Raw genomic sequence first — 21,524 nt, forward strand, 5'->3', positions numbered from 1 at the left:
TTACAAAGTCAACTTATTGCCCCCCCAACAATCTGGGTCCTCATTTTACCTACCTTATAAAGGATGGAAGGCTGAGTCAACCTTGGGCCGGGCTTGAACCTGCAGTAATTGCAGGCTGCTGTGTTCTAATAACAGGCTTCTTAACAGCCTGAGCTATCACGGCCCCATTTTTCTGTTAGTGCATGAAGTGCAGGTTCATTATCCTTGTTGCACTGCTCCCCTATCCTACCTTCTATTGGCTGCAAATCGTTCAGGTTCTTGGCCAAGAACACAGCATCATCTGCACATAGAAGTATGCACATTCATATCTCAACCAATATGGTGTTAACATTACAACAACCATTCTGTGTGCATTTTTCCATAAGTAATCGCCAAGGGGAAACACACATCCTTGTGTTACTCACTGCTCAGTGACGAACCACCAGTATTCCATATATTCTCTTGCATTCTTTAGTTCCACTATGTACTACTCTTGATATTCTTATCTTCCATGTTCCTCTGTTATCTTTATAGACTTGCTTCTCCTATATCAGTGATGGCGAATCTATGGCACGTGTGCTGGAAGTGGCATGCAGAGCCATCTCTCCGGGCACACCAGCCGTTGCTCGTTGCTCTTCCGGGTTCCGGTGTGCACATGCGCGCCGACCAGTTGGTCTTCACACGTGCGGGAGTGCCGGAAACCGGAAGAGCAGGTCCCTGGCGCGCATGCATCCCGGGGAACTGCTTTTCCGTTTTCGGGCACTCCCACACGTGCGCGCCAGAAAGGTGCTCTTCCGGTTTGTGGCATTTTCCCATGCACTCGGTGCCAAAAAGGTTCACCAACACTGTCCTATATCCCAAACAAAGGCATTCAAATTGGCAGGGTTCATTACCTTACCTTCAGTGTTGATGAAAGGGACACGTGTGCTTGTGTGCGATGACTCCACAGCTGAATCAATAAGCCACATTTTTCATCACTGCTCCCTCTGTCACACTGGTAAGCAAAATTCATAACCTTTTCTTACCCTTTGGGTAGACTGATTGGAAAGTTCTTTGCTGTTTGCTTGCTGATTTCTCGACTGGCAATGTTTTTGCTAAATGGCCATTGGTATTAGAAGACTCTGAGCACTGAAATTGGATATGTTTACTGCTTTTATCTTTTTCTAATTTATAGAGAAATATTAGAATATTGTCATCAATTTCCTTCTGAAATCTTCTCCATGGGGAGGAATTTTTTTAAAATCTCTGGTCATGAATTAATAATGTTAAAAGTCATACTCCTTTTGTGATGCCTTCTCATAGTTAGCAAGTAGCCCTAGCAGGTCTGCTTGACCCTGCCAACTACTACATAGCTGCTGGGGACAATAACACGCTGTAGCAGCTGCTGCCCATCCCATCATCATAATTCTCCCTAGGCATGTGGTAGTGTAGGAAATGGATTTCTTTAATCATGGCACTGACATAGACAGTGTCTTGTTAAAGTATTTAGCCATCTGTTTCAGTTATAGTAAGGGCAATAAAGAACACGTGTGGCCTTCAGCTCACAGAATTCTATGCATGCATATGCATTTGTAAAATGGGAGTGGAATTTTATGCAGGCAAATGTATTTTATTTTATTTTATTCATGCATAAAAGGGCAAGCAAAACTTCATTCATGCACAAAAATGGGTAGTGTATGGACAGGTCTTTTGTCTGTTATGACGAAAGTCTGCTAAACCCTTCTGTTGTAACTATACAACTGATTCAATAGGCTACATTTTTCTTTACTGCCCGCTTTATCACCCAATTCTATTAAATCATTAACTATATGCAGACAGAGGCGTAAAATTCTTGCTATTACATTTTTTTGTTGTTGATTTCCTTGTAGGCCAGGTGCTAAATTGGAAGCTTGATCATGGATTTGCACTTGCAGTTTCATATGATAGTATCTCAACTAATCAAGGGACATTTATATGATGCTCAAAAAATCCAGTGATGATTTCTCTCCCCTTTCCTCTCTCTTTCTTCCTTATGCTTCTTTCAAATTCCATTTCAAACTTCCCCAGGGAAGAGATCCTAAGGGCTCTCTGCCCCCTAACCAAAATTGTGCTTTTCATCTCCTGCCCCAAATCAGCAGCAACATTGGCATTTATGGATGGCTGCCATTGACAAATCACTGAAAGGAGCCTCTGTAAGGCAGGGGTGTCAAACTCAAGGCCCGGGGCCAGATCTGGCCCTCGGGCAGTGGTGGGATTCAGCCAATTCGCACCTATTCGGGAGAACCAGTTGTTAACTTTCTAAGCAGTTCGGAGAACCGGTTGTTGGAAGAAATCTTATTTTTTTTCCCCACTTTACAGGGCTAATCCTGTAAGGACGGCAGGAAGGAAACATTCTGGTGTTGTTTCTAGCCTAATCTTTATTGCCCTGCTTACAGAAACTGCCTCTCAGGTTAACCCTTATTACATTGTAACAGCTAAGGCGAAGCGCCCTTCGACCTGAGTGACTTTGAGTTGGCCATGACCACACGGTCACATGATCACCAAGCCACACCTACCCAGCTGGTCATTAGGGCAGAGAACCGCTTGTTAAATTATTTGAATCCCACTGCTGCCCGCAGGGTGCTTAGATCTGGCCCACGGGGCCACCCTGGATACAACAAAGGACTGGCCCATAGTGCCTCTGCCAGCAAAAACAGAGTGGTCCTCCCGAGCTTCGTTTTCACTGGCAGAGGGTTGCAGGAAGCCGTTGCAGCCAAAAACGGAGCTCGGGAGCCTGTTTTCACTGGCAGAGTGCTCGGGCCACCACAGGCGCCCCCGATACGAGTGAGGTCGAGCTGGCCACCCCACCCTGGCCACGTCTAGCCTGCCACCCCTCGAGGTCAAACACAACCCTGATGCAGCCCTTAGTGAAATTGAGTTTGACACCCCTGCTGTAAAGTTTAAGGTGAGAGAAAATGGAAATGAAAAATGGTGTGAATCTAATACCTACAGACTATTTGACTATGCAGTATGTTCAGTTTTTTAAACCAATCAGTTTATCTTCCGAAATGTATGTTTTCATCCTTGCCTCGCTTAATGGTTTATCTTAAGGAAGCAATTATTGGGCAACAGTACAACAGTAAATGATAAATAAAATAAAAATAGTACAGTAAATATATAGTAATTATATATTAATAAAGTACTGCCTTTACTGCTAAAGTTTTCATGACCTTCTAAACTTTTTGGAATAATCCAATTAATATTGGGGGAATGAAGAAGGTCTGTTTATTTAAGCTGGTAAATTAGTACTATTTGTGTTCTGGTCTCTTACTCTCTCTGTCCTTTTGGCCTTTGATTATTTTCGAGGGCATGACATAAAATTAACTGTTGGTCAGTGGTCCAGAAAAGTTGATCACGTCTGATTTTTCAGGTTCTACCGTATTACTATGCAGCTTCCTTCACGTTGCTGCTGGCTGGATTTTCCCCCCCCTGCTCTTTCTATACTTTTCCAGCAGCCCAAAAGTAAAATTTCCTACCATGGAGATGGGCTTCTTGTGCTTTATTCTCTTAGTTGTGCTTTAAAAAGTGTGTTGCTGAGCTAGGGAGATTATTTTTCTCATATTTTGAGAAGGGTGGGAAAGATAAGCGGTGCCAAAATCATCAAATACAGAAAAATGTCAGAAGGAGTAAAAACAAAAAAGAGAGAGAGAGAGAGAACCATAAACTTGCCTAAAGTCTAGCTAAGAAACCTGCAATGCTGTGATAATATTTCTAGCGACAAAAAAAAAGGAGATTTTGCCGTTATGATTTCAGAGCAGCATAAACGAGGCAAGCATTTAAAGTGTTAACACTATGGCTTGGTGTTCTTGATGCGGCTCCACAAAGATAGCATGTGATATATCGGTGCTTTTAAATGCACTTGCTTGTTTGTGGCTCTCAATCATCTTGCCTGGCAAGGCTAATGAAGGACAGATACATTTTCCCCTCCCGGGCCTGCATCATAGGTTAAATATTGAAAATCTTCCATTTGCAATCATGTGTGGCATTTGAAATTCCTCCTGAGAACTCTGGCTGCCTTTTTGTGCGCTAGAATGAAATGTCAGTGAACAATTGTTTCTTCACTAGGCTGAACTATGGCTTTGTGTTTGTAAAGGTCAGGCGTTGTAAGGAGTCATGTTTCTATGGGAATTAGGCAGCCTTGCTGGAAAGTGTTCCATGCGCAAAATGATAGTAGTCCACTTCTCTGCGTGTATTAAAATATGATGTCTTTTCCCGTTTCTTATCCTCTCTGATACGTGTCACCAGTTCATTCTGCCGAACAGCAAGAAGAAACCAACCAACCAGGTAATTATTTAAAGCTTCAGTTTTTACTATTTCCTCAAAAAAAACACCTGTTGTTTATGCAAATGTACATCTTTACCGTTAAATATTGCTTAAATAATCTGAGAGTCTTCATTTTCTAGATGGCTGGAGAAGACCTTGCGGTGTTGACTCGAATAGGGAGATTCTGTCTGTGAAGGATTACTGGAGTGTAAGACCGAACCTCTCGGAGAGCAAGCCATACGTAAGTAGCTAACAACTCAAAGCCTAGATGGGTGTGAATAATGAGGGATGCGTGTGTCTTAGATGGACCTCTGACTTGTAATTTTAGTAATTTGTATTTACACCCAAGGAATATTACTTTTTTGAAATGGGTATTTTTTTTAAAAAGAAAAAAAAAGAACAAATTTGTTTCTTGGTTGGTTGGTTTTCATGATTTAGTGTTTCCAAACTAATTTATTCAGTTGTTGCAATGGGCATGAACTCAATTAGGAAATACTTCTGTATTCGGCCCCCTGTATTCTAGGTTCGCCTGGAATACGGAAAAGAATAAACGTGGAATCTTGATTATGATTTGCCTACTTTCCAAAATATGCCTTCTGAGAATCATAATCTTAATCATCATCATAACATAGATGAGGGCTGTGTGTCCATCTTTTTCTTTTTCTTTTTTTCTGTCCCAGTTGTTAGCCTTCTTCTGGTCTAATTACACTGTTACTGTGATCCAGTCTAGATAATTTGCTTCTAAATCTGAGAGTTTTGATATTGGAAAGATTCACTGTAGAAATAAATTCTAACAAGATTTGCTTCACTGCAGTGTAAGAAGCAGCAGATAATTCTGTGGTTCTATGTCCAATTCTATTTAAATATTCTTTACAATTTTTTTCTTAGAGCCTCAATTTCTCTTGGCTTGTTTGGTTTTGGCAATAAAAGTATGAAGCTATTACATAGTAATGAAAAAATAGCTTTAACTGAACGTAAATTTATTTTAGATTATTTAGGAGAAACCATAGTTTATCACTATTCAGATATGAGGTTCACATTTAAACAGATACAATTTGTTAAGGCATCCTTGATGTTTTCAGCTAGTTATTATGAAAGCATATTGCACTCTATTTTATAGACTCATAAAATTCTAGGGCTTGAAGGAACCGTGGTACAATCCATCTAGGGATAGAATCCTCAGACCAAGCTGTCAAACTTTTGCTTGAAAACCTGGTTACAGCACCCCTGACTCCGAGGCAAGCTATTCCACTGTTTTTAATAGATCTTAGGGTCAGGAAATTCCTCTTTATGTCACATTTAGATGACTGTCTTTAAATCTTCTTGTATTCTTGGGCACTATAGAGATTATATCAGTTGGTAGGTTGCTGATAATGGTCGTGGCGGGAGGCCCCACCCACCTGTCCAGACGTCATCAAAAATGCTCAGTGCATGCGCAGAACCGCCATGGGCTACCGATAGCAAACCGGTAGGGCCGGGATTTGAAACCCACTACTGGATTATATCCATAACTTTTTTCCTATGATAGCCTTTCAGTGTCTCCCCTTTGCTTTTTTTTTTTTTTTAGCTCAACATAACTAGTTCCTTTAACTCTTCTTCATGGAATTTGGCCTCTAAGCTTACTATTTTTCATGTTCTTCTCTACACTTTCTAGCTTCTCATCATATTTCACATTTTGTGGAAACCCCAAGGACTTCTTTGCAAATTGAACTCAGAAAGCCCCTAGGGCCTAGGCTGACCCTGGAAATATGATTTAAAGCACACATATACACACACACACACCCAAATGTTTTCAGTAGCATCCTCAGTAGCATCCAGGGCAGGAGATACAACAAAGAACACAGTTTTATTTCTAATACTTCTTTCTATTTTAGATAAAGGTCAATATAGCAGCTGGCACAAAGTGCCACTATGTGAGGATAGAGGGTAATTTAAGTTGATCTGTTGATTGATTATGATACCGTGTTTCCCTGAAGATAAGACCCTGTCTTATATTTTTTTGAGCCCCAAAATAAGCACTTGGCCTTATTTTCAGGGAGGTCTTATTATTTTGGGGCGGGTGGAGCAAGATGGGGCTCCTCTTGCCATCTTACCTGATTTCCAGCTCTGCATTTAAATCTTTTCAGGAAAGTCTTATTTTTTTGGCGGGGAGGATTATTTTAGTGCATGTGCGCAAAAGCCCGATTGGGCTTATTATCAGGGGAAGTCTTATTTTCAGGGAAACAGGGTATTTGAGAGCTATGTGAGAAGTTGCCATCTAGGTAAAATGAGCTACTTTGGGAAAAGGTTCCTCTCACGAGCAGGTCTTTCCTTGAGGTAGGGTCTTTGAATGTCCTGCACCTCTCTGTGTCAGCTTTGGAAGCCATATTAGGCCGGAAGCTTCTGTGCTGCCACTTTTTCATGTGTGGGAAAGTAGGAGGGGGGATTTAGTAGAAGGGTTGTCTTTAGACATCATAGCATTCTTCCTGTCGGTCAAGGACAGGCCGATCCTGCATCCTGAGTCCTTCGGGAGAAGGGCGGTATAAAAATTTAATAAAATAAATAAATTTAATAAAATAAATCTGGAGAAGGAGTGGTCATAGTGCTGTCTCGAGATGGGATGGTTGGCGATTGGCACATGTGATCGACTGTGGAGTCAGGAGATGGTTTCGGGGTTTTTGATTTACTGAGGGAAAACCCGGCCCTCTCAGATTCGGGTTTTCCCAGATGTGCCAGTTTACCTATCCCAGTAAATAGAACTTTGAAAGATGCTTCCTTTGGTGTTTTTACTTGGAGTTGGGTTTTTTTTTCTGGAACGCTGACACTCTGCTGTTATTATCTTAAGGTATTGTCTCCCACAGGCTGCCACTTCCTCTCCTACCACCTCAGTTCAAACTGAGATTATAACAGGGCCTTTTCAACAGATTCAGCCAGGCAGAGAAGAAGCCAGCCCAAGTACATCACCAGCACCTCAGCGCCATTTTGACCAAGGTTTAGAAATTTCAAACAACGTGTCTCCTGGTTTCCTTCTGGCCCTTCCAACGCTAGACGATTTCATTCCCCCTCACCTCCAGAAAACTTCCAACCACCAGCACCCATTGTTTTCACCTCAGTCTGCACCACACACTCACGCAGAGCTACCTTCACTCTCATCACCACCTCCTCTACTGATCCCTCCAGCCACAGAAACCTCAAGCAGCATTTTGGAGGCTGAAAGGACAGGAATGGTCTTTCAAACAGTAAGCTTTACTACACCCATGCTGAGTCTACCGCTAAACAAGTGATACACCCAAGTTGAAATCACCTTTCACTGGCCTACTAAACCTGGACTTTCCGCACTGTTTGATAGCGGCATGAAATTTTGCTTCTGTTCTGTGGCATGTGTATTGTTTGTCTCTTCTGACCTCAAAACTCTTCCTTTGTATAATATTCCGTTGTGTTCTTTTTTTTTTTTCATATTTGAAAACTCTACATTTGGCTGTAACCAGCATGTTACAGCTAAAACGCATGATAGAAGAAACCTTAGATCATGAATAGGGGGAGCATCTGGATTAATTGTCCATGGGTTTTCCCCATATCCTCAGGAGGTCCTTCTTCTACAGGGAAGGCCCCTTTCTCCGTGGACATCATCAAGTGTTACATCCACATCTTTCCTTCTGCACAGACAAAATAATTGAATCGGAACTGTTGCAGGGAGAGAAAAGAAATGTTTTCATCCAGAAATGGCACAGAGAAGATTTCCCTTCCCTCATCAGTTTAGCAACCAGTTCTCTGCCCGGTTGCTGGGTGGGCATGGGCATGGTGGGTGTGGCCTACTTCGCCTCCTACACCACGGGCGGGGGGACATTTTTGCCTTCCCCAAATTCTGGAGGCTTTTCTCGAGCTCCGGAAGGGTGAAAACGCCTCCCCCGGGCTCCAGAGGCCAGAAATGGGTCCATTTCTGAACTTCTGGGAGGCCTGTTTTTTGCCCTTCCCAGGCTCTGGAGGCTTTTGTTTAGCTTCCAAGAGGACAAAAACGACTTCCTGCAGGCTCCGGAGGCCCTCTGGGGGATGGAAATGGTCCCGTTTCCGAACTTCTGGAACTTCAAGGAGGCCCGTTTTTCGCCCTCCCAGAGCTTTTGTGCGGGCCCTGCACTTACCTGGCAACCAAAATGAGACTCTTGGGAGGGGAGGGGCCAGCCAGTCCTTACAACTATCGGTTTGGCGAACCAGATGTAAAATTAGCATCCGGTTTGACCGAATCGGTCTGAACCGGCTGAATCCCACCCCTGCTCTGAGTGGAGAAAAGGGTCATCCTAAAACGATACAGAAAAGATGGGCCTTCCTCAGATATGTTCTTGCTGGAGATACCCTCGAAAGTAATCCAGACCTTTGGGCCAGGCAAGCTTTATTATTCATGGCTTAGGTTAGGAGTGCAAAATTTAGGGAGGTTGCAACAAGGGCGTGAAGTGGACCCACTCAAAATGATGATAACAGAAGACCTACCTGTTCACAAAATGGCTATCTTAGAACCAGCCATAAAACACCCTATTTTGGCTCAGGGCAACTTACGCCTAAGTTGCTCCCTAGCATACCAGTGGAATGGAGTTAGATGGAAGTATCTGATGTCTTAGGACAGATTGCCTTTCCTTTCCTTAGAACATACTGTGCCAGGAATGTTAGGAAATATGCAGTGCATTATTTGTGGAGTAGCCTTTGAAGATGGATCAGAAATATGGCCAGGGTGCAGTAGAAAGAGTGGTGATTGGATGTAGCAGCCCTGCTATATTTACAACCAATATTAAATTCTACTTTATCCATGGTGGGACTTCATCATGGAACAAACTGCGCTTGAAGTTAAATGGGTTTGAAAAGCAGTATTATTATTCGAGCCCTTAAGAAACGTTTAGGAGGATTGTGTTGCTGGTTTTGAATTTCAGTTTCTCCACCCATCACTGAATTCCAAAACCATTTGGGAATGGGCAGGATATAAATCAATACAAATGAAACTAATGCATGCAAACCCTCCATCATGTTTAACACTCTTTGGGTTTGCATCCTCATAGTATTATCAACCCTCTTTGAGAATAGCAGTTTATGCATTTTTTATTTACCTGCCACATTTGTTTTCTTTTGCAGGATGCATACATACAAGCTTACACATAAAGTCCAACTTCCCACACCTTGCCCTTCGGGGAGACAGGCAATTATTAGAGGTTTGAATGTCCTCTTTCCTCTGGACCAAAGTATCTCTTCCATCCATACCCTGTGTGGGTATGTGAGGCCTCATAATCAGCTCAATCCTGCCTGAGCATCACTTTTAGCTGTGCTACGGTTGTGGAAGGGCCAAAGGAGCAAGCCAATAGTGCTGAGGGTTGAGGGATTGCGTCTGAGACCCACTGCATTTGAGGCGGTGCAGGGACTAAGGAATGCACAGGGTCTCCATTACCTGTGAACATCATTAAGTACTGCTCTACCCCTGAGAAAGAGACATCCAATTATCTTAAAAACGTGAACAGCATCAATCAAAGGGTAATGAGCCATTCAGCCACATCAGTCTCTTCCATAAGCAGTCACGTCCCAGGCAATATAAGCATAAAAATCAGTGATTCATCGAGATGAACCATTGTCTAGTTATGGATCAGAAGGAGTCTAGTAGCACATTTTTCAACTCACAAATTTTAAGGGATAAGCTTTCATGAGCTGCAGCCATTAAATTGTAATGAGGTGGGGAAGAGGAAGAAGGGAAGACAAGTGCTTATGCAGATCCAGATTACATGCAAAGACATGTAACTTAAGAAAGGATTATTCTGGGTCAACATGAAGATGATGTTATATGAAGAGCAATGTGTCTGCCCATGGCTGGGCCACTGATTTGCAGGTATAAATTATTACCAAAAGTGAAGTGATAGCTAGGCATAGTGTATTGGTATTAGTAATGGTGTTCTTGATGGCTTGAAGTCCATGTTTGTGGATGATGTTGATGTTTATTGCCTGAACATCCATGGTGGCTCAAATTGTGTTATTAGAAAAATTGCCCATGGATCTCAGTTTTCTCGGGAAATATTTTGTAGCCAAGAGTGCTAGCGCTATGAGATTTGAACACAAAGTACGTGCAACCTGACATTCCATGTTTATGAGAGTAATATTTCTTTTTTGTCTTACCATGTCTAGTTATGAGTATGACCCAGATAAGTTAGTATTGGAGGGACAACCTTACTATCAGCTATGCAGTATGTTGGCAGCATGGAAGTGGATAGGTCTGAAGGCTCATTGCTGTGTTAGATTGGGGAAGTCCATCAGGAAGAAGTTCAGGTTAGAAAAGACAAGGTACTCCATCAATTCTGCATGAGTGATAAGGGTCAACATGCCTCTACCTAGTAGAGAACAGTTACTGAGGATCCTGGTTGATGAGTATATCTTACAGGTTTGTTTGTATGCCGGGGTTGGTCACCCAATCCTTGGAATGTTTCATGCTCTCGTCTAAGTACAATAGGTGAACCAATCAATAGCATCTTAGCAAAGAACCGAGGTGGCGCAGTGGTTGGAGTGCAGTACTGCAAGCTACTTCAGCTGACTGCTAGCTGCAGTTCAGCAGTTCAAATCTCACCAGGCTCAAGGTTGACTCAGCCTTCCATCCTTCCGAGGTGGGTAAAATGAGGACCCAGATTGTTGGGGGCAAGATGCTGACTCTGTAAACCCCTTAGAGAGGGCTGTAAAAGCACTATGAAGTGGTGTATAAGTCTAAGTGCTAGTGCTATCTGGCAGTGCATTAAACGTGCCCCAGAGGGATTGGCATGCTTGAACTTGACCTAGACTCTACAGTGCCAATATGGAGTCTTGAAGTTGCTCCTGCTTCTGCTACTATAACTATTAAACAGATGGTACAGCTTTTTAATCTTGGGATACTTTTTCAATCAGATTTTCAGTCAATGAATAGAATAGAATAGAATAGAATAGAATAGAATAGAATAGAATAGAATAGAATAGAATAGAATAGAATTTTATTGGCCAAGTGTGATTGGACACACAAGGAATTTGTCTTGGTGCATATGCTCTCAGTGTACATAAAAGAAAAGATACGTTCATCAAGGTACAACATTTACAACAAAATTGATGATCAATATATCAATATAAATCATAAGGATTGCCAGCAACAAGTTATAAGTGTATAAGTATAGTCATAAGTGGAAAGAGATTGGTGATGGGAACTATGAAACGATTAATAGTAGTGCAGATTCAGTAAATAGTCTGACAGTGTTGAGGGAATTATTTGTTTAGCAGAGTGATGGCCTTCGGGGAAAAACTGTTCTTGTGTCTAGTTGTTCTGGTGTGCAGTGCTCTATGAATGGTTATTGCTATTTTGAATGAAGCTTCCCTTCATCCTTGGGTCACAGAGACAGGCAAGCAGGATCGAAGCGCAAACATAGCACGTTTGAACTACAGTGAGGTGGGATGAGATTTTAAATCCAGGGATCCAGATAGATCCTTGCCAGCAAGAGGATCAGCCTCTAGTCACAGATTATTTCAGTTTTCCCTCTCATGGTCTCTTCCTGGCAGCAGAGTCCAATCCAGAGAGGCAGCTCACTTAGCTATACTCTCGCATGGCCACTCCGCCTGTCCCCCACTGTTCTGTCTCCCGGTGTCACTTCACTATATCTCAGATGGTTGCTCAGTTGCTGAACTGGTCAAGGTGTAGATAATTTATTCTGGAGCACCAGCAAAATACAAGTCAGCAGTCCAATTATGGGTTATCTGTGCAGAACCCTCTAAACCAGTGATGGCTAACCTTTTTCCTGTCATGTGCCAAAAGCGGGGGGAGCACGGGGGGGTCATGCATGTACATGCCCACGCCCATAATTCAATGTGCCCTGCCCCCTGCGCATGCATGCCCAAAACTCCCCCCCACGCTTTCTCTGCTTTTGGCATGTGATGGCCCGGTGGGCCCAGTACGCCCATTTTTCGCTCTCCCGAGGCTCCTAGAAAGCCTCTGGCGCCTGGGGAGAGCAAAAAACAGGCCTTCCGGGCCATCAGAAGTTGGGAAATGGGCTGTTTCCGGCCTCCGGAGGGCCTCTGTGGGGTTGGGGAAGGCTGTTTTCGTCCTCCCCAGGCTCCTATTTATTTATTTATTTATTTATTTATTTATTTATTTATTTATTTATTTATTTATTTATTTATTTATTTATTTATTTATTTATTTATTTAAATTTTTATACCGCCCTTCTCCCGAAGGACTCAGGGCGGTGTACAGCCAAAAATAAAAACAAAAAAGTATACAAAGTTAAAATATCAATTTAAAATACATATTCAATAATGGCCGAATTAAAACCGTCAATTGACCCAACCTAAAATAACCCATATAAAATTACAAAAATTTAAAATTTAAAATTTAAAATTTAAAAATCAGGCCAGTCCCGCTTGGATAAATAAGTAAGTTTTTAATTCCCGGCGAAAGGTCCGAAGGTCAGATATTTGGCGCAAACCGGGGGGAAGTTCGTTCCAGAGGGTAGGTGCTCCAACAGAGAAGGCCCTTCCCCTGGGGGCCACCAGCCGGCATTGCTTGGCGGACGGCACCATGAGAAGACCCTCTCTGTAGGAGCGTACGGGTCGATGGGAGGCATAAGGTAACAGCAGGCGGTCCCGTAAGTACCCGGGCCCTAAGCCATGGAGCGCTTTGAAGGTGGTAACCAGAACCTTGAAGCGCACCCGAAAGACCACAGGTAGCCAGTGCAGACTGCGCAGGAGCGGTGTTACCTGGGAGCAACGTGCAGCTCCCTCGATCACCCGCGCAGCTGCATTCTGGACTAACTGGAGTCTCCGAGTGCACTTCAGGGGTAGCCCCATGTAGAGAGCATTGCAATAATCCAGACGAGAAGTGACGAGAGCATGAGTGACCGTGCATAAGGCATCCCGGTCCTAGAAAGGAAGGCCCGAAAATCACCTGGCTGGTGCGCGCATGCATGCTGGAGCTGAGCTAGGGCAATGCTTGCGTCCCCACAGATACGGCTCCGCGTGCCACCTGTGGCACGCATGTCATAGATTCGCCATCACAGTTTTAAACAGTTGCTTTCAGTCTCAGCTTGGAAAAAAAAAACACATTTCCAGATGTTTTGGGGTTTCAAGCTTCAGAATGACTGTATGGGCTCAGACTGTTTTCTGCTTGAAACAGTGTGTGTATTTCTGAGGAGATTCTGCCATTGGCTGACCAGGTTTTTTATCAGTCTCCAACCTGGAATGGGTCACCATTTTGTCCTGACTGACTCTGCGTTCTTCCTTCCTCACACAGTCCTGGTTTTTACTAACATCCTGCTGGCTAACTGCTTGCAAATAGCACTGCCAGTCTTCTTTCTAAAGTAGAGACAGTTCATCAAGCATGAGACATGCATGTGCACAAACAATCACTCCTGCCGCCAAGTCTTGTGTATTCACTTTCCCTTTTTCTGGCCCAGAATGTAATTACTCATCCTTTTTTTTTCTTTTTCTGTATGTGCACACTGCACCAAGAAAGATGTTGTGTGAAAGCAACTTCTTGTGCTGGTGGGTTCTGTTGAACTGTTCCACTTACTTGTTTGTTTGTTTTTTTCGTCGCCAAAACGGTCTTCAGCAATCTTACGCAAGTAATGACCTTCGCGCTTGTGTGTTTCAGGATACCTGCCCCCAGCCACATGAAGCCTCTAAGCCCAGCGGTGGCCCTGCTGTTTCAATGACGATCAACAAATCTTTGGGTGTTTACCCTTCCACCACAATTGTTAACCCTACAATTGTCCTTCTGCAGCACAACAGAGGTAAAATGAAAGCCACTCTTCTCCGTGCTTCATATTTTGCTAGGATTATTATTTGGTAATGGGGGATTGCCGCCGTCATGAAGTGGAGGAAACTCCAAATTTCCCAGAACAGGGACAAAGAAAATAACAAAGGAAAGGACAATAAAAGTGCCAGAAGTATCTAGCCAATCTAATGCTAATCAAAATACGAAATAAAATATAATCAATTCAGTTCTTCCATTCCTTTAAATATTTTTCTTGAGTACTGTCTTTTAAAATCTCAGCCTTCTTGAAAGACAGTACTCAAGAAAAATATTTAAAGGAATGGAAGAACTGGATTGATTATATTCAAAATAGATATCAGATTAAGAAATTTCGGATTGCCTTTGAATGAAGGATGTTGTTTTTGATTTTAATGGAAGAAGTCAGGTTATGTGAGAGAGAAGGATTATAATTGTGTTAGATTTTAAAAATTTAATGTATGACTGTTTGTTTAATGAACTATACCTTGTGTTTGCTCCGGGAAGTCGGGGGGGGAGGGGGGTTTTGGAGGGAGGGGGGAAGGTGGGGGAGGGGGAAAAATTTAATTGTTGTAAAACTTTTTCAATAAAATAAAAAAAAAACACGAAATAAAACGAATATAAAAGGCCATCAAAACCTTTGTAGGTCTGAAGTAAACTTTATTGTGTATAATAAGCCAAATGATGTTCAACACAGTTCACATCAGTAGCCTTTTATAATGCAGCTGTGAAAAAATAAAACTTCCTAAAATGTTTGAGGGGAAAAAAACCAGGAAATTGAAAACTTGTTTTCCGAGATTGGAGTACAGTTATATTGACTTACATAACTTCCATTGTAGGTTCTGCCATATTTATTTGTTTACATCCCATCTTTATTATTTTTATAAATAACTCAAGGTGGCAAACATACCTCATACTCCTTCCTCCTCCTGTTTTCCACATAACAACCACCCTGTGAGGTGGCTTGAGCTGAAAAAGAATGACTGACCCAAAATCACCTGACCTCTTTCATGCCTAAGAGAGTCTTCTGGAGCTTTAACCACTAGACCAAATTGGCTCTATGGATGGGTTTTCTTTTCATACTTTTACTTGTTCTTCAGGGGTGGGCTGCTGGGGGTTTGCAGGGGTTCGGGAGAACTTCTAGCTAAGATTCTGTGCAGTTTGGAGAACCCTCAAATCCCACTCCTGGCTGGCCCCGCCCCGCCCCGCCCACCCCTCCCCACCCCTCCCAGGAGTCCCCACGTGGCCCGTTTTCAATGCAGGTAAGTGCAGGGCATGCATGGAGGCTTGGGGGGGGGGCGAAAAATGGGCCTACCGGAAGTTCAGGAAGGCCAGAAACGGGCCTTCAGAGCCTGGGGGAGGCCGTTTTCGCCCTCCCAGAGGCTCAAGTAAAGCCTCTGGAGCCCAGGGAGGGCAAAAAGCCCCCCCCCACCTCCGCCACCGCCGCCATGGTGCAGGAGGCCAACTAAGCCACGCCTACCATGGCCACACCCACCCAGCAACCGGGCAGAGAACGCCTTACTAAAATTTTTGAAGCCCACTCCTGTTGTTCTTAGGTGCCGTTATGCAGCAGATGTTTTGTTTCTTACCGAGCAGTGAAAGATTTCTCAGCAGTTGGTAGGAAATGTTTATAGTCAGAGCAAGAAGACATAAGAGGCGATGGAATAGGTGGATTGCTTTTAGGTTTCTGGGTCCACAGGCTGAAAAGTGCCTTCCTGTTTTAATGTTTAGGGATCAAGCGATATTTAAAACTCTGAAACTGACATAATACTGTATATGATGATGAGGGAGATTTTGTTGTAATTACAGAGAAATTAATGTGATTTGTTTAGTGAGAACGAGACTTCCAATAGTTTCTTGTGTTTTTTATACTTGAGGAAAGTTAACCTCTGCTAATTCAACAGCAAGTTTATCTCCAGGTCTTTTCCTGTCTCTGCTCAGGACACAACTTCTGCATTTTGTTTTTTGAAAGGACAATTAACTTTGGGGGTTCTACTTTTTTTACCTTTTTTTGCTCATTCCCTGCAACTCTTCCTTTCATCTTATTTTTTCCCCCAGTTTCTTTAATTCAGTTGTGTTGTTTTCCCCTCTCTTTTCATCTGCCTTCTAAAGATCTTATAAATTGGGAAGGGAAGGGAAAGGAAAGAATTTGTACATGCGCATGTTTGAAAGGCACAGCACTCACTGTGATCTTACAGAGTGTTAAGTTTTTTACATCAGTATCTTCCATGAAGCCCATTCAATTGTTTGTGGCCCATCACAAAGATAGTAAAAGGCTTAATTCCGTTTGCAGAACTCAGAAGATTGAATCTGTATGCTAAAACGAGTAGGAGGAATCAGCTAGGATTTCAGTCCGTGTCTATAACTTGATACTTGTTTCCTCATGATTAAGCGAGGCATTATTTTTAGAGGAAGAAGTAGGCTGCTCATTTACATTTGTTATGTGCAGCCTGAACAAACAGCCGGGATTATGGTCCTCCCCCAAAATCATGTGATGATCATGATGTGAAAGACATCATAAATATAAAAAATGTGAACATCTTCCTTTAACTCCTTTCCACCTACCACTCCCTAGACACAGGGAAAACGAAGGGCAAAAACCTTCCGTACTCCTTTCCACCTACCACTCCCTAGACACAGGGAAAACGAAGGGCAAAAACCTTCCGTACTCCTTTCCACTTACCACTCCTTAGACACAGGGAAAACGGAGGGCAAAAACCTTCCATACTCCTTTCCACCTACCACTCTTTAGACACAGGGAGAACGGAGGGCAAAAACCTTTCGTAAGCCTAATGTAAACAATCTAAAACTACTTTCATTCATTCCTCTGAAGAACGTTATGCTGCTTCTCTTTAATCCATGCATTGTATTATTTGGCAGGCTTCCAGTCTCTACCAAAACAAAACAAAAACAAACCATGACTAGTCATCTGACTACATTCAGGAAGTGAATTAGAGAGGTTACTTTCTGCTGCAGTCTATCCACAGGTAGTCTTCCAGTTATGCCCATTTGTTGAGCAACTGTTACAATGGTGCTGCGTCTCTGTGGTCACATGATCATCATTTGTGATCTTCCCAGCTGGCTTCCCACAAACAAAGTCAGTGGGAAGCCAGAAGGGAAGGTTGCAAGTCATTTGGAAAGCCTCCTTCAGCCCCTTGGCCTTTCTTCGCTTCCACACATGCACACACGTGCAAACACATACCCCACGCCCTCTTTCTCTGGCCTCTTTTGCACTCTGTTTTTCCCACCTTCCTTGAGCTCCCAACACGTGAATATGTGCACCTTGCACCCTTGTTTCTTAGCCTCCCTGAGCTTGTGGCCATACTGCACAACCGTAATCATCTGCATCTTGGGTTATAACAATAACTGGGACTGGATTGCCTTTGGTCACGTGCAGTGGTGGGCTGCTGCTGGTTTAGACCGGTTCGGGTGAACCGGTAGTTACGACCTGTGGATGGCCCTGCCCACCCGCCCGGGTGCAATCCTGTTCTATATCGCAGTGTTTTTGATGCCACAGGCATGTGTGGATAGCGTATGCGAGTGAGTTGCTGTACTTTGTGACACCGCACACATGTGCGGATGTCTCGCACACACTCATATTTCTGGTTGCTGGGCGAATCAGTTGTTACAGTATGTGATGCCTACCTCTGGTCACATGACATTGCACTTTACAACTGTATCACTTAGTGATGGCAATCCCAATCACAATTGCTTCAGTAACTGGAGGACCATCGGTATCTATCTTCAAGAGCATCCAGCTGCTCAAAGATGATATAAGCTCCAAAATCAGGCCTTGTTTTTCAACCTAAACTTAACCTATGCCTGATGGTCTATTTATGATAGCTTTCTTTACCTGCGACCAGATGAGAGGAGACGGTTAAAACTTGTCCCTTGTGATTTCACGAAGTTCAGTGAGAAAGACTTTCCTGACTGGTCTTCAGAATTAAAGGTCTGCAGAAGGTAGTTCTCAGACTCCTTCACTGTAACCTTTCTTCATTTGGAGAATGGTGATGGAAGATGTCCACTCTTATGGGCTGGTTATGTTTGGATCTGGTATCATTGAACATTTGGATCTTAAAAAAAAAGTTTGGTTTTAGATCAGAAGGACTTATTCGGAGCTGTTGTTAATGCAATATCCATTTATGTGATACTGTTGCATACTTATCAAAGAATACACCAAACATTTATCAGCATTACTTTTGATCTGGTACAGGGGTCTCCAACCTTGGCAACTTGAAAACTTATGGACTTCAACTCCCAGAATTCCTGGGAATTGAATTCTGGGAGTTGAAGTCCACAAGTCTTCAAGTTGCCAAGGTTGGAGACCCCTGATCTGGTGAATACAGATATAAATTGGCTTGCAAATAAATTGGGATTGATCAGTAAGACTCTTGAGACCAGATTCTATTCTGAAGAATCACAAATAGCTTCCACCTCAATAAACCAGAATCAATATTTTTCATTGGTCATACTAAAGTTCCAGTTTGAATCTTGTATCTCACTTACTGTAATTCAATAAAGGTGCAGCTATATGTTGCTCTGAATGTGCACCATATAGAATTCTTCTTGAATACCGTGTTTCTCCAAAAATAAGACCGGGTCTTATATTAATCTTTGCTCCAAAAGATGCATTAGGGCTTATTTTCTGGTTAGGTTTTATTTTTGGGGAAATACAGTACTAAATGCACCCATCTGGCTGACAATCTTAACTGGGGCTTATTTTGGGGACAGGGCTTATATTACAAGCATCCTGAAAAACCATGCTAGGGCTTATTTTCCAGTTGGGTCTTATTTTTGGGGAAATGGTACATATATATAGGGACAGTGTAAGGCAAGCCATCCTCACTCAGACTTAGTCTCCATTTGTGTGTGTAGACTGTCTGGTGCCCTCCCAATGTTTTGGGCTTCAGTGCCCATCAGATAATCAGCCCATATTGTTGGTAGCACGTTATTGTTGTAGGTTCCAGCAAGGATAATGTCTATGGAGTACTTGGAAAGTTCTAGGGATTTTTAGCCTTCTGATTTGGTGAAAAAAAAATGTATGCATGTCAAGTTATTATTATTTATTAGATTAAGTTCTTTGAATCAAATATGTAAACGTGTTACTCATTCATTGTACATGGGACTCTTGCTCAGCAATTTTATTTAAAGGGCAAAGGGGTTAACATCAGTGGTGGGATTCAACTGGTTTGCACCACTTCGGCCAAATTGGCTGTTAAATTGCTGGCTGGCCCTTCTCCTCCCCTTCCAGAAGTCCCCACATGCCCTGTTTTGGCTCCCAGGTAAGTGCAGGGAGTCGTCGTCCCCCCTCTGCGGCTTGTTTTTGCTCCTGGGAGAGAGTGCAGGAGGCCTGGCCACACCCACCATGGCCAAGCCCACCCAGCCGGTTATTAGTGCGGAGAACCAGTTGTTAAATTATTTGAATCCCACCACTGGTTAACATGTTGGGTTTGATGAAATGCTAATTGTGGTAGAGTGTTTAAACTCCTTTGAGTTTTTGTTCAGCAGATTATGGAATGTCTTACCAAGAGTTGAGGGCAATCATGGTTTCAATAATTTATTTGTCTTTTCCCCCTCCTCTCTTTCTCACAGCAGAGCAGCAAAAAAGGCTTAGTAGCCTTGCAGGTATGATGCCCCAAATATTGTTATGCTGTTCCCAGCTGTTGTTATTTCTACTGCTGTATTCGATCAAGTGCTTTTTATCTAATAGAGTATCATTAGTGAATCTGTAAAGGAAGAGCTGCCAATCAAGGGTAGAGGAATTGTACTTGGTTCAGCAACTGTGACATATTTATGCTACTTTTCTCCGGAATTCCATAAGCCAATCTTGGAAAAGGAAGAGACCTGGCCAGAGGTGGGCTGCTGCTGGTTCAGACTGGTTTGAGTGAACCAGTAGTTCCGACCAGCGGCTGGGCCCACCCCCACCCCGGCGCTATCCCATCCTATATAATTTCTGTATGTTTGCTGCTGTATTTACACGTTCACGTTCTGGGCGAACTGGTTGTTACAGTATGTGACGCCCACCTCTGGACCTGGCCCACCATTTCAAAAGAGCTTGAAATATCCCCCTTATCTCAAAGCCACAGACCATGAAATGTCAGCGAGGGGTCCTCTTAGTTTGTACCTAATGATTATACGGATTGTTTGCAGCCCAGTTCTGATAGCCCAGCCCCAATTTTACCAGAATGACTAGTTTGATACTTTTCTGCATTAGCATCAGGGGCAGGGGTGAAATGCTCCCGGTTCGGACCGGATCGCATGATCCGGTAGCGATGGGGGGCAGGTAGTTCGGAGAACGGGTAGCAAAAGTCCCTGCCCCCCCCCACCGCCCACACCTCACTGTTCCTCTTCTCTGTCCCTGAAGCTCTCGGTGGTGATATAGCTGCAAACGGCCTTAAATGACTGCCGCGGCGCTTCAAAGGGCTGCACTACAGCTGATCAGCGCTGTAGGCGGCTAGTAGACCGGTGCCTCTATTTTTAAAGAAGGTAGACCGGTGCCTCCCAAAAAAAAAAGGCAATTGGTAGACCAGTGCTTCTATTTTTAAAGAAGGTAGACAGGTGCCTCCCAAAAAAAGGCACTTAGTAGACCAGTGCCTCTATTTTTAAAGAAGGTAGACCGGTGCGTTCCCAAGTTTTGTATACTTTATTATTTTTATTATTTATTATTATTGGCCATGCCCATTCAGTCTCCTGACCACCAAGCCACGCCCACCAATTAAGCCACGCCCACAGAACCGGTAGGGAAAATTTTTAGATTTCACCCCTGATGAGGGGTGCTATTCAGCAGGTTCTGACAGATTCTGGAGAACCGGTAGCGGAAATTTTGAGCAATTCGGAAAACTGGCAAATATCACCTCTGGCTGGCCCCAGAGTGGGATGGGAATGGAGATTTTGCAATATCCTTCCCCCAGGAGTGGGGAGGGAATGGAGATGTTGAAGTATCCTTCCCCTGCCATGCCCACCAAGCCACACCACACCCACAGAATCGGTAGTAAAAAAAAAATGAATTCCACCTCTGATTAGCATCCAGCATTTTAAAATAATCAAGAATTTAATATTAAGATCATATTGATAAGCAGGTTCAATAAATCAAACTTTATTGGTTTAAAATGTTTGTTAGCTGTTATTGAGGGGAACTAGTCCAGAACAATACATAAAAGTAAGTTAGAAAGTTCAGCTAATGAGCTCTGGGATGGATTTGCTCACGATACTCTGGGATGAATGCAGATTATATTGCATGAAACGTGACTGCATAAGTTTAATTTCCATTTAGAATACTGTTCTTGAGCTCACCGTGCATGTTCTTAAGCATGAGTATGTTGCTTTTTTTCCCACCCCCCAGTGCATGCTACACTGCCTTATCACTGTTTGCTGAAACTTGATACATTTTGGATGAGTCAGTTTATGATCCTTTTCCCTTCCGGAAATCTTTCCGGAGAATCTGGTAGAGGTGGAGCTTAAAGGCTGCTGCGTTGTAATAACAGTTACATTCGAGTAGTTAACGACGATTCTGTGGCTGAGC

General features: G+C 43.1%; 1 protein-coding gene across 29 annotated transcripts in view; it reads left to right on the plus strand.

The window, feature by feature from the left end:
* The window catches only part of SORBS1 (sorbin and SH3 domain containing 1), a 160,178-nt gene that overhangs the window by 65,651 nt on the left and 73,003 nt on the right, over positions 1-21,524 (plus strand). For 18 of the 29 annotated variants that reach the window (XM_058188979.1, XM_058188971.1, XM_058188960.1 and 15 more), the window contains 5 exons: positions 4,243-4,281; positions 4,401-4,501; positions 7,101-7,478; positions 13,865-14,003; positions 19,595-19,627. In XM_058188979.1, the coding sequence (XP_058044962.1) occupies positions 4,243-4,281; positions 4,401-4,501; positions 7,101-7,478; positions 13,865-14,003; positions 19,595-19,627 (690 nt within the window). Of the gene's footprint in view, positions 1-3,015; positions 3,942-4,242; positions 4,282-4,400; positions 4,502-7,100; positions 7,479-13,864; positions 14,004-19,594; positions 19,628-21,524 lie in introns of those variants that run through there. The other 11 variants (XM_058188956.1, XM_058188958.1, XM_058188967.1 and 8 more) reach the window with 5 other exon arrangements.

Source organism: Ahaetulla prasina, chromosome 6 (assembly GCF_028640845.1).
Source record: "Ahaetulla prasina isolate Xishuangbanna chromosome 6, ASM2864084v1, whole genome shotgun sequence".
NCBI lineage: Eukaryota > Metazoa > Chordata > Lepidosauria > Squamata > Colubridae > Ahaetulla > Ahaetulla prasina.